The sequence below is a fragment of the Miniopterus natalensis genome, chromosome 1, assembly GCF_054644295.1.
Source record: "Miniopterus natalensis isolate mMinNat1 chromosome 1, mMinNat1.hap1, whole genome shotgun sequence".
NCBI lineage: Eukaryota > Metazoa > Chordata > Mammalia > Chiroptera > Miniopteridae > Miniopterus > Miniopterus natalensis.
The window spans coordinates 188236449-188255319 of NC_142081.1; the positions used below are offsets into that span (position 1 = coordinate 188236449).

Below are 18871 nucleotides of genomic sequence, written 5' to 3' on the forward strand. Positions count from 1 at the left end.
CTCGATTTTCGTGTAATGTTAAACTTGGCTATCTGGTTTTCATATCCAAAAAACAAGAGGACTCATTACCCATCGCCCCTGTTTTAAAAAAAGGATAATCATTCAAGTTAGCCCAGTTGAAATAGCAATGGATTTTCTAAATATGCTCTCATTGGTATAACTCTGTTCTGAGTTAGAAGCAATACCAAATGTTGGTGAGAGAAGGGAAATGCCAGAAAAAAGGTAAAAATTAAAACTTTAAATATTTAAATATTAAATGTCTAAATATTTTCTTGAAGTCTGATATAACTTAAAGAAATAACTTCATTTTCCAATGTGTCCACTGTAGAATTACACATTTCACTCACTATATCTGAGATACCTTCTCCAGCCTTACCCACTATCATGAGTCTACATCCAATCTGTCCTGACTTAAACATCCTGTCCTTCAATAAAGCCTAACTCTCACCCCACAAATTATAATTTCACACTAACCACAGGAGATATAAAGTTAGTCACTTCCACTTTATATTTTGGTTATTTTCATGTCTTTCCTATAAAATTCTAAGCTCTTGGACTCATCTTCATATCCTCCCTCCCCCCATCCATGCAAACAATGCAACAATTAATTTAGCATTTCCAAATCCTCTAACTATTGACACTTTTGTGGATTATTCTGTACAAATCACACATGGAAACTTTTTTTCAAGTAAGTAAAAGAATTCAACTAACTTGTTAACTTTTTTCGCAGTAGAGATGTTAGGGCAAGCACTGCGTTTATGATCTAATTCACCACAAATGAAGCAGCCTTCTTTAGGGCCCTCGCAAGAATGATCTGGAAGAGCACAGTGATTGCAAATGCTACAGTGGATCCAGGCTGTAAAATAAAAATTGAGTTTTAGAAGAGGTTCATTTAATATAGTTTTTCATTTGATTAACCTTTATGATAGGGAAGCATGAAAAGTGTTTACTTCAATTACTGTGATGGGTTTGCATAGCTGGTTATAATCTGACTAAAGAGCCCAAAGTTAAGATGCTGGAATCCCTGTGAACCAGCTAACTTCCTTCTGGGACACAGCAGCAAATTTGGCCCTTCTCTAGTGAGTTGTGATTGTAGAGCCACTGACACACTGGGGCTCACTGAGTGACACGAAACCCTATTAAAATAAGCCAAACCCTACGCCACACTAACCATGCCAGGTTAGCAGTCATGTCTCTCTATGAAGCAGAGAACACACATTTTGGTAATTATAAAAATTAAAAGCAAGTAAATTAATACAGGTCTCTATGTTAATTTTTTTCATAAATCCAGTTAAATACAAATCCTATATAGATAAAGAAAAACTGAAATGTTTTCACAAAATCTCAAACACTAAGTCTAAATACTTACAAGGCTTCACACACTTTTTGCAGAGAAAGCAATGGTTCCATTTCCTGCCATCCTACAAAAGCAAATATTAAATTACATTTAATTTGTCATTAAAAATCAAGTTCCACAATTAAAAATTAAAATGTCTTATTAAAATCTGTGTAAATTATTAATTCCTATTTCTCACTTTCCTGGGCTTCAAAATTACATACTTTGATTTTAATTTATGAATTTCTCCACTCAACTCAATGCCTCATTGGTGGGCCCCAATTTCCTTAACTCTAAAACTGGGGGAGGGTTACCTAAATGATCTTGAACATCCACTCCAGATCAAGCAACTCAATCTGAATGAGGAAGGACTCAATGAAAATTTCAAGAGAATTAATGATTCATAATTTTTAATAAAATTCATATTTGAAAACTATGTAATTTAGAAAGATAGAAATGATAGTTACTACTTGGGTACTTTCAAAACTGTGAAGTAAAACATACCTAGAAAAGTACATAAGACGCATATGTCCAGTTTGATGAAAATGCAAAGTAAAAAGTGATGAACCCAACAGGTCAGGAAAGAGACTAGCACCAGCCCTGGACACTGCCTCACATGCCCCTCCCGACCCCAGCTTCCTGCCCCCATGGAGTGGCGCCTACTCTGGTTTCCATGATGGTCATGTCCTTGCTTTTGTTTACTCTTACCACATGTGTGCACCTCTAAATAACAAAGCTTGACTTTCCACATTTTGAACTTTTATGTTCTGGGCATCATTTATTTAAATATATCTTTGTTGATTTCAGAGAGAGGAAAGGAGAGGGAGAGAGAGAGATAGAAACATCAATGATGAAAGAGTCATTGATCGAGCCTGAAACCTGGGCATGTGCCCTGACCAGGAATCGAACCCCGATCGCCTGGATCCTAGGTCGATGCTCAACCGCTGAGCCACGCCGGGCCGGGCTGGGCATCATTTATTAAAGTGAAGAATACAAATAATTTCTAAGTGAACTGAAAATATATGTAATCAGATATGTTAACATAATTAAAAGCTAATATAACCAGTAATAAAATTATAAAGCTATGAAAAATGTACTTTCTAATAGTTATGAAAATACACCCTTTCCTTTGAAGAATAATATGTGCTTATCGGCCAAACTAAACTTCACATCTTCTTTCTGAGTGGATTTATTTAAAATAACAGAGCAGCCCGGCCAAGTGTGGCTCAGTGGTTAAGCGTCGACCTAGGATCCAGGCGATCGGGGTTCGATTCCCGGTCAGGGCACATGCCCGGGTTGTGGGCTTGATAAATGACTCTCTCATCATTGATGTTTCTCTCTCTCTCTCCCTCTCCTTTCCTCTCTCTGAAATCAATAAAGATATATTTTTTAAAAATAAATAAATAAAAAATAAATAAAATAAAATAAAATAAAATAAATAAAATAAAATAAATAATAAAATAAAATAATAAAATAAATAAAATAAAATAAAATAAAATAAAATAAAATAAAATAAAATAAAATAACAGAGCAGCCAGCCGGGCGTGGATCAGCAGTTGAGCGTCGACCTAAGATCCAGGCGATCAGGGTTGGATTCCTGGTCAGGGCACATGCCCGGGTTGCGGGCTAGGCAGCCGATCAATGACTCTCTCATCATAGATGTTTCTATCTCTCTCTCTCCCTCTCCTTTCCTCTCTCTGAAATCAATAAAGATGTATTTTTAAAAAAATAAAAAATAAAAATAAAATAACAGAGCAACTTAAGGGTGATCCCACCTTCCTAAAAAATAAAGGAGGTCTGTCCCATGGAGTCCTTCCTCATCTGTAAAAAGCCAGGAGTATCTGTACCTATCTACAAGGGCTACTGTGAGCAGTAAATGACTTAGTCCATGGACAGCACTTAGGAAAGGGCCTGGCACGTAAGTGCACAGGACATGTCATTAATTATGATTTCACCAGAACAGTGATGGTCTCTAATATTTCAATGCCTTATTTGAAACATTGTAATTCTGTGCCCAACAAAATTCAGTGCCTTATTTAAAACACTAATAATTTTAACAGTCATACAGTACGATATAAAAATGACTTCAAATAATTATTAATGATGATGAAGCCAACTGTGTTCCGTGCCGTTGAGTTGGCTCCACTCCTGGCGACCCCATGAATGAGTGATGTCCACAATGTCCTGTCCTCAATAGCCCTGCTCAGCTCCTGTAGACTCATGCCTATGGCTTACTTTATGGAGTCAATTCATCCCATATTTGACCTTCCTCTTTTTCTGCTCCCTTATTTTCCCAGCATTATTGTCTTTCCACAGAACCCTGCCTTCTCAGTAGGACAGCTTCAATTTTTTAATTTGTGCCTCCAGCAATGTTTCAGGCTTAATTTGCTCTAGGACCCTCTTATTTGCCTAAGTATTTTTAAAAAGCCTGTTGTACTTTATAATTAGAAATAAAACACTGTATTAAAGTATAATTAATAAATGATAACATATTAGTACAAATTCTATTAACAAAATAACATTAAACAAATGTAATGAAAGTGAGTAAACTAAAATAAAACTAATATATTTGAATAAAAACATACTCTAAAGAAACCTATACCTTGGACGTGCACAAATTACAGTGCTCACAGTGCTGATTCTCTGGAGAAACATATCGTTGACACAGAGGGCAAAACCTAAGAAGGAAAGAAAGACTTATAGAGATTCACAGGGTAGATAAAAGTTTGCAAGGCACTCATTACAAAAACTGGGTGTAATCCAAATTTAATTCAATAAAAAATTATGGGCCACAGTTAAAAGTAATGGAACTGCATGAGTCAATATTAAAAGCATTTTAACATTAGATATATGGAACTATATTTTCAGTGATGTGAATTTTAAGGTCCCACTGTGATCGTACCTGTACCCTTCTTCAACAGGAAGGATTATTTTGTTGGGTGGAATATTGGTGAAAACACGCACAGGAGACTGTTTCCGACCTGTCTTTCCATGTTTATAAAGTGCATGATTATCGTAATCTACCTAGAAAGTTTAAAGAAAATGAAAAAGAAAATGTACTCAACTGAGTCAATACTCTGTAAGATTCTTCAACCAGCAAATGAACAAGCTGATGCCAAGATACAAGTTAAGCTGAAGTATTTAATAAGAAATTCTTACAAGCAAGTTTACTTACTAATTAGCAGCCTCAGAAAGGCCTCTACGGCAGTGAAATTTCATTATAAAAACGGTAAAATTTGTTATGACAAATTCACATTGAGAATAACTCTGACCTTTTATCCAATACAACAGACTTTACAAGAAAGGCTATTATGTAATTAAGAATTTAGATTTTGTAAGAAGTACAAATTGGTAGTCACAAAATAGTCATGGGGATGTAAAGTACAGCATAGGGAATATAGACCATAATATTCTGATAACCATGTATGGTGCCAGGTGGGCACTGGAAATATCGGGGTGGGGGGACACTATGTAAAGTATATGATTGTCTAACCACCATGCTGTACACCTAAAACCAATATAAAATAATAATAAAGACTGTAAACTGTAATGGAAAAACAAACAAAAAAAATTTTTTTGAAAAAGAATTTAGCTTTTGGCATTAAAAAAATTCCACCTTTGAAGGTATGTGCCAGCTTGATTGGGGGTTTTCATTTTTTGTGTGTGAAATTCATTACATGTCCATTTTCAGCTCAGCATTCTCAGTACGGCATCCACCAATCTCTATCTGACAGATCACGGATTTGGAGGCCAGACAGTGGCTCTGCTGCTCACTTGTTATGTGTAATTTTCACCTTGGCGATGCTGTGCAGGTTAAATGAGGTAATGTATGTAAAACACTGAGTTCAGGGAGTGGCATATGGTGGAGAGACAGAAAGATGGCAATGAAGAGAGAGATTCTAAACTACAGTTCTCCCCACAATCACTATTTCAAACATCTACCTCTCTTCTCAAGACCCCTAACTCGACTTTCAGTTCCAGCAGATTATCTTGAAAGTCAACTGAAACCAACAAGCATGATTTCTATTATCTATTAGCTTCTTGCTCCCATCCTCCCCCAACCTATTATCCACATACATTTTTAATTTGGTTTAAACCTGCTATGGATCTACCTGGTCACTTAGTCCATCTTTCTTTAGATCAGAAATTCTCAGTGTGGTGTCTGGATCAGCATCATCACCTGGGATCTTGTTAGGAATGCAAATTCTCACCCAATTCGGAGCTCATGAAACAGAAACTCTGGGGGTGGGGCCCAGCAATCTATTTTTAACAAGTCCCTGCACACTACAGTTTGAGAACTACTACTTTAGATTATCCACAAGAAGACCATGAGATTTTTATGAGGTCAATGCTGGTAGGTCACAACTTTTAAGTAAGCTGTAATGAATTGTTTAGATTCTACACAAGAATACACTTAAGAATTTACAACAGAACTGGCTTGGAAACTAGCTATTTAACAAGCAAATCACAACAATGTAAGGAATTAATGACAATGGAAAGAGAGGCCTTTAAAGGGAGAGCCCTAAGCTCTTTCTGTGGCCCTGCCATCGCCTACTAGGTTTACAGGGGAAGAGATTTAGGAAGACTAAAATAAGCCCAGGATGAGAAGGCCCAGCTGTGTTGTATACTGTATTGTACACTGTGTTGTATACGGCGCAGTATACAACAAAGCCCTGGGGGGTTCTGTAGGCTGTCAGTATGGTGGGCCCACAGTCTAGCATAACTGTAAAAGCTGGCACAGTCTCCCAGCTGGAAAGGAAAGCAAGGAAAGGAGTTAGATCACAGCTGAAGCCCCACATTCAATCTACTACATTTTAAAAGAGACATTAATAAAACCAGCTCATTTCCATTGAAAGTAATGGAAATGAACAGGATTTAGAGTTTAACATACTGGGGGTGTTTATTCAGAAAAGAGAAGACTGGGAGGATCTGATAGCTACTTTATAACTGAAGGGGTGTCATGTGGAATAGAAATTAGCCTTATCCCTTATTGCTCTGGGGAGCAGAAGTAGGACCAATGATTAGAAGTTAATGGAGAGCATATTTTATCTCAATATGAGAAAATTTTCTAACAATTAGAGCTATTAAATAAATTGAGGTGCCTTGTAAGGCTGTAGGACTTTGCTCACTGAAAGCATTCAAGTGAGGACAGATGACTACATGTCATGAATTCAGTGGAGAGGATTATTACGCTGGGAAGTTAGCCTACGTTACCTCCATGTTTCTTTACAACTTTAAAATTCTATTAATATATGTTACCTATTAGAGGCTAAGATACAAAAGTAGATTTTACTTTCAAATCATCCTAAAATAGTACCTTCAGTAGTTTTCTTTTAAAATGATTTAAATTCATAATTTTCCCCATTGTACTCCTCTTCGTACTCAATAAATATATGGCACCTTTTTAAATTCAACAAAGGTATTGTGAACATTTATGAGCATCATAAGAAAAAAAATTTTTCCCAAGAGAATCTTATAAAGATTTTCAAATGTTGAAAAAGAGTATCTAGAACAATTTCTAGCAAATGGAATATTCCATGCAATATAATAGATAGCAGATGGGAGAGAAGGAAAAAAAAGAACAATTTCTTTATGGTTACCCAAGGAGTCAGAGAATGTATGTGTCAGGAAGGTGGTTGATTGCTTGATTTTGCATAACCTAATTGAGATTATTATTATTTTTAAATGCGGGTTTGTTGTGCTAATTAACTATAAACATATGGTATGTAAAATGCATGCTGCTAGGGTAAATTAATGTACCTCTAACATACATCCATATTTCATAGCTTCATCCACACAAATAAACCTCCTATGGAAGCACTGAAAAGCAAACACAATTTTGCAAATTGCATATCACTAGTAGTAGAGCTGATACACCATTTTCCCATCATTATCCCTGACATTTCACTCACAATGATGATGAGAGGCATTTTCAAACAGAAAATTTCTCCCATGGAACTGATTAATGTGATGAAGTACTGTATAGAAATGAGGGGAAGCACAAAATCTCTGCACTTCCTAACTTTTAATTTCATCTCTACGCAAATTTCTTCTGTAACATGAGACTGAAACTAGTTATACAGGAACCAAGACATTCAAGTTCGCAAACATTTATTTCGCACCTACTATGCTCCAGGTGTCATGCTGGGAAACAAAGATTAAATAAAACAGAGTACTTGTATTTTCATAACTCCCTAAGGACTGGGTTCTATTTAATTTCAGTATATTGAAAAGATCGCACGTGAACTAACTCTTCAGCTCCATCAACCAACTTCTATCAGGCTGCAGCAAGGTCTTTTACTCACGTTCTCCACATCCCATGTAACCTCATTTAAAATTACTACACACAGCATGGGGTAAAAGTAGGTTTACAGTTGTTCATATGGAAAATAATACAATAATTAAGAAATAAGAATAAGAATAAACTGTTTCATGTACTCACAACTGTAAATCTACTTTTGCCACTCCAAACCCGTTACGTTTTACTGCATATAGCGTCTTAAGAATTTCAGTTGCTATCTTTTAATTTACAATTGTACCTCAGAGATTCTTCATATACCTCAAAATATCTTCATTTCTAAACATGTTACTAGACTCACACACAGTTTTCTATATGGGATGATTTTTTTTTAAAAGATAGCCTTAAAAAAAAAAAGCAAAGAGCTCTACTTTTAACAATCCAGGCAAATGTCCCAGATTAAGCAGAAATAAGAGAACATATAGCATGTTCCAGGTAGAAGGTAAGTGAGATAATCTCGTTCAGATATGTTAAATGCAAGACCTGAATGTCATCAGTACCAGTGCCTGACCCTGACCCTGGAACAGACATCACTCATCAGCCACACTACTCTCTACCACTGAGCCTGGTATTCTCAACAAATTCTCCAATTAATTTAGCAGGCTTAGAGCTAAACGTGAAATTTATCTGCCATCCCTTTTCTGGGTCAATCATTTTATTTTATTTATTTTTAAAATATATTTTTATTGATTTCAGAGAAAGGAAGGGAGGAGAGAGAGACACATCAATGATGAGAGCCATTGATCAGCCACCTCCTGCACACCCCCTGCTGGGGACTGAGCGCGCAACCAGAACTTCGATCTCCTGGATCATAGGTTGACCCTCAACCACTGAGCCACGCCAACCAGGCTCATCTTATTTTATTTTATAGGTAAGGAAACAGATCTAGAGAGATAAAGTGACTTCTCCCAACATTAAATAGTCTCTAAAAAGTACTAGGACTCAAACTTCTGACTCTAAATCAGGATTTCTTTTCATTATCACACTCTTCCTTTCTAATCTACCTTTAATAAAACCTTAGTTTCCCAGGTCTTTGATAACTATTTTACCCTGCACTCATCAAGTGCTTTATCACGGAAGAGTCTACATAATTTATATTTTATGAAGATGTGCAGCATCTCTGCCTTCCTCTCACCTGAAAAATATCTCAAAAAAAGATTTAGTGATATTTGGTTTTTTGCTGCACTGTGGTTTGGGGGCCTATAATCATCTCAGGCAATGTCAGAAAGGCCTAATCAAGACCTACGGGAAAAGATCTGTGAAGGAGGAGAGGAGACTCTCAAATTTTATTTGATAAAGGTGGCTGACACAAAAGAAAAATTACCAGGAAATGAGGCTAAAGTAGCGAAAGGAAGAAAAGAAAGCAGAGGGCCCAGAAGGAGGAGGAGGAGGAGGAGGAGCAGGAGGAAGAGGAATAGGAGGAGGAGGAGGGTGAGGAGGAGGAGGAGGATGATGAGGGTGAGGAGGAGCAGGAGGAGGAGGAGGGTGAAGAGGAGGGGGAGGAGGGAGAGGAAGAGGAGGACAAGGAGGAAGAGGAGGACAAGGAGGAGGAGGAGGACGAGGAGGAGGACCAGGAAGAGGAGGAGGACGAGGAGGAGGAGCAGGAGCAGGAGGAAGAGGAATAGGAGGAGGAGTATGAGGAGGGTGAGGAGGAGGAGGAGGATGATGATGAGAAGGAGGGTGAGGAGGAGGAGGAGGAGGAAGAGGAGGATGATGAGGAGGGGGAGGAAGAGGAGGATATGGAGGAGGAAGAGGAGGAAGAGGACGAGGAGGAGGAGGAGGAGGACAAGGAGGAGGAAGAGGAGGAGGAGGATGAGGACAAGGAGGACAAGGAGGTGGAGGTGGAGGATGTGGAGGAAGAGGAGGAGGATGTGGAGGAGGAAGAGGAGGAAGAGGAAGAGGAGGAGGAGGGGGAGGAGGATTATGATGGTAATAATAATGTTAAGTCCAGATAAATTTTCAGAAACAAAGGTAAAAATCATGAAAGGGGAGGTACAACAAATAAGCTTAAATCCACCAAGACAGCGATTTTCAGCCGGTGAGCCACAGGGATTTTAAAACATGCGATAGCTGACTATTTAGTCAGGGCACTGACCTCTTTTCCCTTAAGATGGTCAACCAAAAAATATGAGAACAGCCAACACAACAATAGCTGCCTGGTGTGAGTGAATCAAAATTACACCTATATTTTTTTGTCAGATCAGCTAAAAATATAATATATTTTTTGGTGTGCAACAGAATTTTAGTAATTAGTTTATGTGCGCCATGAGATGGAAACGGTTGAAAATCGCTGCTCCAAGAGACAAGGTGAAATCAGTCTCCCCAATGAGCATGTCATGAGCAGTGGTGTTCCTATCTTCAATAGAAATCATGAAAAACAAGTATTTGTTTTGTTTTACAGATATTATTCTAATTTTTCTTTTTACAAGTAGCCTTTCTCTTTATTGAAGATTGCTTTTCACCTTGTCCAATACCCATGACCTAATTAGAACCTATTTTTATAATACACTAAATTATTTATTATAATCCAATAATCCTGAAGCTTGAAACTATTTCTCGAAACTAAAACTCCAATATTTGCAAAAGTTCTTTCCTAATAAAATAGGCTGTCTAACCAATGATAATGGATTACTTTACATTAACCTTTCTCATCGCTTTATTCCAGATCTGCAGTTGCCTTCTCACCATTTCAAACTCTTGTCCACAATAAATGGATCAGTTTTCTGAGGGACCTTGTATTTTGCAATTTTAATGTCTCAGAGTCTGTACAAAAAAGGTCCTGAGGAGAGTTTTACCCCCACCTTGGGACTATCTGAATGACAATAGTGATGATTATGACAATGCTGATAGCAATAACCTTTACTCTACATTTGCTGTGTTCTAGGGCCTAGGCTAAGCCTTTTCAATGTACTGTCTCATATAATTCTTAAAACCCTGACACAGATACAGTATTACTATCCTCATTTGACAGGTAAGATGAGCTCAGAGTTAGATAAAATGTGCCTCGCTAGTGAGTGGCAGAACCAGGATTAAAGCTCAGTTCCTTTCGAATACAGAATTCATGCTAACTTTTTAATTAAGTTTTGGTTCAACATGTAGGGCACCTACTATGTGCCAAGCATTGTACTAGATAATAATTCACTGTCAAAGGCAGCACATGCTCCTGGAAACAGGAACTAGTTTACTTAGTTAACATCTTTAGGATATGCCAGCTACCTCTGCATTGCAAATGTCAATATTAGAAGCATCCCGCAGACAAGAAACAGAAAACTGGGTGCCTGAAAAAGGAAAGAAAACCACCTCTAAGAAGAATTATGATGTGGATTTTGTCTAAAGCAGAGCTCAGAGAGTCAAGGTTAAAATGGCATGTGTTAAATACTTTTGGGAAGGAACCAGTTAATATGGTCCAACAGTCATCAAACTGTCCATTAAATTTGATAATGTAATTTTTAGAATTCTATTTTAGTTTTGGAATTTGAAGGAAGTTATGTAAAACATGGGAGAAAATTATATGAATAAAAGATGTTTATGGTAGGGTTATTTATAGGACCTTAAAAGTAGAAGCAACCTGTAAGTCCAAAAAGAAGAGAATGGTAACACAGCCTGTCAATGAAATAAATCAGTTATTAAAAGCATAATAATTATGTAGCTACATTAAAAAATGTACATTTATATAAGACACAGTGAAGAAAACAGAATTCTAATTCATCAGCTATGATTACAAATATGTAAAACTGCTTTTAAAATTAAGAGACTGGAAGTAAATACTGCAAAATTGTATTTGCTATTTGGGGTGAAATCACAGGCATGGACTGTCCCCTCATTTTCAGTAACATCACTCCTTTCAGAACTCCTAAATAATTTTCGTAATGGAATATCCTCAAGACTAGAAAGATTAGAAACTACTGCTGGCTTGGAATAACTAGTGAAGACATTTACAGTTATAGGGACGAAGAGCCTTCATCAGAGGATAGTCAATTGCTCAGAAAACTAAAATAGAAAAATATAATTACAAAGAGGAAGCAGTGCCCACTGGGTGACCACACACAGTTATAGCAACATGGGGTTAACTTCAGAACTCAAGGACAGGAACACAGCAAAATGGACATTAAAGCAGAAAACCGGGTTGAAAGGCAGGGTCCCCATGGCCTCTGGTGTCTCTTCTCACCTAAGGCAGGTTCCCAGGGCCTTGGGCAGAGATGTGAAGGTCTAGTCAATTCCACCCTGAATCAGCACACTCACGCTCACATTCACAGACCTCAGCATCTCTGCTCTCTGATGCCCCATGACCTGAGGCACACCTCGCCTTAGAGCTCCTAGAACCCTCAGAGTTGCACAATAAAGTGTTCATGGCAGTCTACGGACCAGAAGAAGCTATTTACTTCTCTACAACCTCTAAACAGAGAAAACCTGTTGCATTACCTGGGGTGCTATAAAATCTTCTGGTGATGATAAAAGACTAGACTAGTTGGTCTAAAACCCAGCTGCATTTCAAAATCACCTAGGAAGCTTAGTAAAATATTTTTTGTGGGGCTCCACCCTCTGATTTTGATTAGTAGGTTTATTTTGGTACCTAAGAATATACTTTTATTTTATTTTTAAAATTTTTTAAAAAATGTATCTTTACTGATTTCAGAGAGAGGAAGGGAGAAGGAGAGAGAGAGAGAGAAACATCAATGGATGAGAGAGTCATTGATCGGCTGCCTCCTGCATGCCCCCCACTGGGGATCAAGCCCACAACCTAGGCATGTGCCCTGACCGGGAACTGAACTGTGATCTCCTGGATCATAGGTCGATGCTCAACTGCTGAGCCACACCGGCCAGGCTAAGAATATATATATATATATATGTTTTAAAATATATCTTTATTGATTTCAGAGAGAGGAAGGAAGAGAGATGGGAATCATTGATGTTTCTATTCTCTCTCCCTCTCCCTTGATCGAGCCCACAACCCGGGCATGTACTCTGACCAGGAATGGAACCCCAATTGCCTGGATCCTAGGCCGATGCTCAACCACTGAGCCACGCCCAGCCGGGCAAGAATATATTTTTTAATAAGCACCATAAGGATAACAGACATTTGAGTACCACTCGACTAAGCTACATATGGTATTTTAGTGTTTATCACAGTTTATAGTATTTTCATTTACTAAAACTGACAGAGAGTCTTATCAGAATATTTATTTAAGCTAAATATACATTCCCCAACCATGCAAAAAGACAGAATATTTACCATACCTGATAGTCCAGCATGCGGAAGCTTGGAAAAAACTGACAAATTCGGGATTCAAAAAAATAAGGGAAAATCCAGAAAATGGGTAATTCTTTGTGATTGTTATCTAATGGATCACAAAAAGGGGGGAAAGGTAAGAAATTGATATTAAAGAAAAAATAAAACAGCTATAACTAGAAAGCTTCTGATATCAGAAGAAACTATAATCATTCAATACATTTAAACCATTCAAAAGGAAGGAATGTCCTTTTGAGCGCCATTTACAACGAGACCTTTCCCAAAGGCAATGGAAATGTTCTTTTGTATCTAAACACAGCTATAAAGGTATGTGAAGTAATCCTTACATGCATATCACAATAGTATTTGTAAAGGCAGAGACGTTATAAAAAAAAGTGGGAAATATATTAATTTTTACAAGTGGCAGGAACACAGCTATTATTTACAAAGCACCTAATAATAGGCTGAGCACAATGCTAGGTACTTTCTATATATTATCTGCATATAATAACTTACAGAGTTAGATAAAACAGTCCCATTTTACATAAGGGGAAAATGAAGTCACGAGATTTAAGTAATTGGTTCAAGTTCATGCAACAGATAAGTGGCAGAACTGGAATTCAAGCCCATGAAGCTCTCTATTGCTTCCCCAATAACATACACTTTATCCACTCTGATAAAGTGACTTGAGAACTGAAAATAAGTGGAATACTTAAAACTATGAGTCATATTTTAGATTTTGTTTGCATTCTGTTCCAAAACACACTATGTAGCACAATTGATGGAGAAACTTGATCACAAACTCCTGACACTTAAAATTTATCAACTTGGTGAGCTGGAAACTAAAAAATTACTGTACAGACCAATTAAATGACTATATGAAATACTTGGAAGTCCCAAGGCACTTGAAATAATGGAGTAACAACCCTCAGCCAAATACTCTGCCTCTAGGACCTATCTGTGTGTCACTGATAACCACTGTCAGGCCACTGGATATGACTTTCTCACCCAAATTGTGGCAGTTTAGCATTCTGGACCAGAGGTCAGGTGCCATCTTAGAGTTCTGGGCAAGACTTTAGGAACAGGAAATGTCAAGTCCATGACGACAGAGCTATGTGGCTGTCTTGTTTACTACTCTAAGTCTAGCACCTAAACAGTACCTAGTTCATAGCGGCCTTTCATTGAAAAAATGGCAATTCACTGCTATTCTTCATAAAGTCCCTTTATGCCCCTCCCCAAAATTTTTTACGTACGAGCCATTTTAAAAACACATGATTAAGACAATACAAAGTGTATCATGATGATAAAATATGCTCCATTATCAAATAAGCCTGTTTTATAAAAAGCCCAGAACCCAAGGCATGCATATTTTATCAGTGCCCTGATTCACTGAGATCTGCTAACATTTGACAGAAAGCATATATATAGATACATGTTTATTTTGCAGTATGTAATAAATTACACACCTTGGCTTTGACCTTTTTTCCACATAGCAATTAACTTCTTGAATGTAACAGCCAGAGGTTCAACCAAGCCACCAAAAGGAGGATCTGTCACCATAATGACTCCTTCACCTCTATCTTCCTGTAAAAATGTTCTGCATACTTCAAGGGCAACCTGGAACAAATAAAAATTCATTTCTGTATTAGGACCAGAAGGAGGCACTTCGTCCTATTTGGAGGAGAATGCACTGGGCTCGGTCTCACTCTTTGTACTGAAATTTCACCCATCTGCCACCCCAGAGTCCCTCACCGACATCCTCCTGCCTCTCTCATTCAGCCCCTGTGAGATTTTATCTTTGGGTTACTTGATAAGCAGATTTTTAAATTGCAAATTCAAATACCATCACTATCAGAGGCCTACACATTTCAAATGGTTAAATTAAAAAACTAAATTTAGTAACCTAAAAGAGAGAAACTCATTACCCATGAACACTATCTACAACGAGAAATTCAATTCAACAAACAGAAGCAGGGACTGTGCCAAACACTGGGGACACAAAGACAAGACATATTTCTTTCCTATCTGGTTTGTCCACTGCCATGTGTTCAGTTTAATAAGAGCTACAATTACCAGTTAAACATGCTCATGTTTTTGAGTACCAGGTAAGTGACAGACACATCCATCCGAACATGCACAGTAAATAAATAAACGAAGGGACAGTCACAAACAATAACACTTATCCAGGCCATGAAACCAGGCTAGTAACACATTTTCCTAGCAAACTGGTTGAAGTATGTTTAGTAATTGCAAAGTTAACATTAACCACTGTCAAGGATGTGTATAATTTTTTGCTTTGGGAGAAGTACATCTATAATAACTCCAGTCAACTGACTTTGTAATAGTTTTCAAGTATGTACTCATCTATAAAAGCCAATCAACAGTGAACAACATACTAAGTGGCATATCCTTTTAAAGTTTAATGGTATTTTAAACTTTAATAAACCTATATTTACTTTATAATAAAATACATATTGTTCTACTACTAAATCAGTTTAGAAGACCCAACCGATGAGAGGAAAAAGCACCACATTCCAATCCCTTTCCTAGGAGAGTCTTTATTAGCTTCCTACTGGAGGTCCTACAGCAAAGGATAGTGTGTCGAGAAGGTTAATCATTTTTCAAGTGCTGCCTGGCACTTTCTTAACCTGCCTACATGAATAAGGACCTAAAGCACAGATGATGTTACTAAAAAACCTTCAGATTCCTTAGAGTTAAAAGCAGAAAAAAGAAAATAAACACGTAAACTAGGCCTAAACTCTTAACCAAATTTAAAAAACATTAAGACAATCCTTCCAGGTAAGAATCTGGGTTCCTAAGTTGCCAAGGATCCTAATGTTGACACCTTTGGAAACAGATGCTCCCTTTTGCCACCGACACAGACTGTAACTTAACTCTTTTCTTCATCTCGGCTATCACTAAAAAGTGCTAGGCATTTTAAATGCCACACTCTAGACATACTTTAAACCCCTTTACCATTAACTCATATGACACTTTTTGTCATCCAAATACTCTATTGTTTGCTATGAAAAATCCTGTGCAGGAAATGCCTGCATTTAACCCAGTGGACTACAAAGTGCTGGGTGGGGGGACAGAGGCTTCTATCCCCAAAGTGCCCTGCACACCTTCACAGGCACCTCGTGGACCCCAAATACTTAGTGACTGATTAGAAGATGGTCATCTTCACTGAAAACCTTGACTCAGGAAGCAGACAGAAAAAGGGCAGAGTGTAAAACATTAAAATAGTTTTCTGTAGATCAATCTCTACAGTTACAGGGCTACTTAGAGGCTGTTCCTAAAATAGAGAGAGGAAAGTCTGAGCTAGACGACTGTTTTCCACTGGGAAAGATAAAGTGGAGCTCAGTCTTGGCAGCTTATTCTAAACGTTGTTCTAGAAACTCATAAGGTAATTCTATAAACTTTCAATCGAAGTTACATAGAATTTCCTAAAAAAGGTTAATTGCATGTTACTTTCTTAAAGTATATGAAATTGCTAGCCAACTTATTAGGTATTTAAATGTAATTTTACTCTAATCTTGTCATTATTATTCAAAATAAGAAGCAAAATCACGGCATGGTATTAAAAAGAAATAACCAACCCCTGACCCACTCCTGCAGCATTGTCGGGCAGTAATATAAACTCGGTTACTTCCTCATCTCTGTCACCAGTCTGAGGTCAAGGCTCCACAGTTTGAAGAGGCCACACTGGATGCTTCCACATCAATACACCGCCAGCCCCACAAACTCAACATTTCCAAACCTCACTTCTGAACTTCTCTGCCCTGTGTTCTGATGAAATAAGAGTCCAGGTCACACCAAGTCATCTTTGACTTCCCAAAAACACTTATCACCAAGTCTTTTTTTTAAAAATCGAGGTACTGCTTTTTAAATTTCAACTGTACAACATGACTACAACCATGTCTTCTTGTTTCCATCTGTGAAATGCCTATAGAATCCACATCTTTCCTCTTTTTCCCACTGCCACTGTCCTAGTTGAGAAGTCCCTCATCACTTGTTGTCACGTGATTTTTCAACCCCTCGCTCCTTCACATGAATCAGTCCTCAAATCCTAGTGATGAACCACTAAACCCTTTGGGAAACAGTAAAATGCATCTAATTCTGTTATTTATTTCAACACTTGCTTTTCATGCTATCACGGCTAAAAAATAGATCTATCCCAATGCCAAACTGATTCTGATGGGAGGCTGTACTTACTAAATTAAGAGACTCATTTTCAATCCCAACCTACAACTCAGAATTTATTTTCATTTCCTAAATGCTTAGTTTTTCAGTCTTGCTTTGTTTTCATTCTGTCATTAGCTAGTATCTTAAAGCACAATATATACTAAAGCATAGCGCATGCGCACAAACACAAAGACACACACACTCAGAGATATGCTTCAAGTAGTCTTGATAATTCCAAAACATTTTCAGATTTATAACCTCCTGTCAGGTGTGACTACTTGGTTGGCTGTGGTTTTATTTTTTATTTTGTAATAAGACTGACAAAGAGCTCAAACTAGGAGTGGGAGGATCAGCTCTGCTGTGCTGTTTGTTCACAGTGACACTATTAACATCATGTTGAAAGCTCTGTTTTAAGCCACTATCTTTTTTCTAAGACTATTTTTTGGGCGCAGTTTTAGGTTCACAGAAAAATTGAGAAGGTACAGAGATATCCCACATGCCCAGTCTCCCCATTATTAACATTCCCCACCAGAGGGGTATATTTGTTACAACTGATCAACCTACGTTGACACATCTTCATTACACAGAGTCCATAGTTTACATTAGGGTGCACTCTTGATACTACTTTTTAAGGATTAATCTAATGAAACCACAAATCTCCTTAACTGGGACGTGAAATTTACCAAGGAGGTATATACCAAACTACCACAGAACTATTTAACTATCAAAACTCTCTGAAGGAGAACTTGACCTTGCCTGGGGCTCAAGGGAGACTGGAGAAAGTGACTTAGAACAGAGCTTTGAAGCATGAGGTCAAGTTAAGGAGGCAAAAAGCGAGTAGAAGGCAGAGGAAACAACATGGGCAAAAAGACCCTGTGGTGAAAAGGCCAGTTACAGATGGAAGTTCAAGATGAAAATCATGTGCCCTGAACACAAACAGCAGAGCAGGAGCAGGGAGAGGAGAGGCTCAAGAGTGGCAGGGGTCAGACACACAGAGCCACATGGGCCTTGGAAAGAAAGTGGGTCTTTACTCAAAAAGCAGTGAATAGTCATGAAAGAGAACTAATTAGATCAATTCTAGAAGCTCAGTACATACACAGTTAATGAATAAAATATCTCTATCAGTAAATGGTGGAACAGGCACAATTTGCTCTTAAGGGACTTTGGAAAAATAACAAAGGAGATACTCTTGAATTTGTTCTTCCACAAGAGAAGAAAGAGATAATGGTTATAATTCTTACCTCTCCATCAAAGAAGTGATGGTTAAACATGTTATAATGGCAAAAGCTATCTTCCATATAAAACTGCGAATACCTGTAAAATAATTTGCTTATTACCGGAGTTACTTGTCTAGTCATAGTTATACAATAAATAAATATAAACTAAAATTTAAAACTATGAAATCTCACCTTTAATAAAAGCTATTTCATCATGCTTTAAGTGTTTTCAAGTAAAGAATACTTTCTCAAAATCTCAGCCGGTAACAGTGGATGATAACAAACTTAAATTATCTTTCCAAGTTTAAGAAAGCAGTGATAAAACTATGGAACGCTTATATATAAAATATATATGTTCTTATGGGCCAGAAGAGCATACATAAACAATCAGGTTACTGGTAGATTATTATGCAGTTTAAGCTTGAGATAGGTTGGCAATTAAAAGACATCTATCACAGTTAATAATTTTAAGGAAAATACTAAATCAACATTTCTGCTCAATAGCTGTTAATTACTGTATTTTCTTCTGTGATTCACACAAAAAAAGTACTTAATGCAAAGGTTTTCTTGTCTAGTGCATATTTGCTTTATAAAATATGCTTTCC

The 18871-nt window shown here is 37.4% G+C and overlaps 1 protein-coding gene across 1 annotated transcript in view; it reads right to left on the bottom strand.

Moving 5' to 3' along the window:
* The window catches only part of ZCCHC4 (zinc finger CCHC-type containing 4), a 41815-nt gene that overhangs the window by 4063 nt on the left and 18881 nt on the right, over positions 1-18871 (bottom strand). The window contains 7 exon segments of the mRNA XM_016218249.2: positions 712-856; positions 1370-1421; positions 3939-4014; positions 4239-4360; positions 12873-12973; positions 14331-14481; positions 18291-18363. Coding sequence (XP_016073735.2) covers positions 712-856; positions 1370-1421; positions 3939-4014; positions 4239-4360; positions 12873-12973; positions 14331-14481; positions 18291-18363 — 720 coding nt within the window.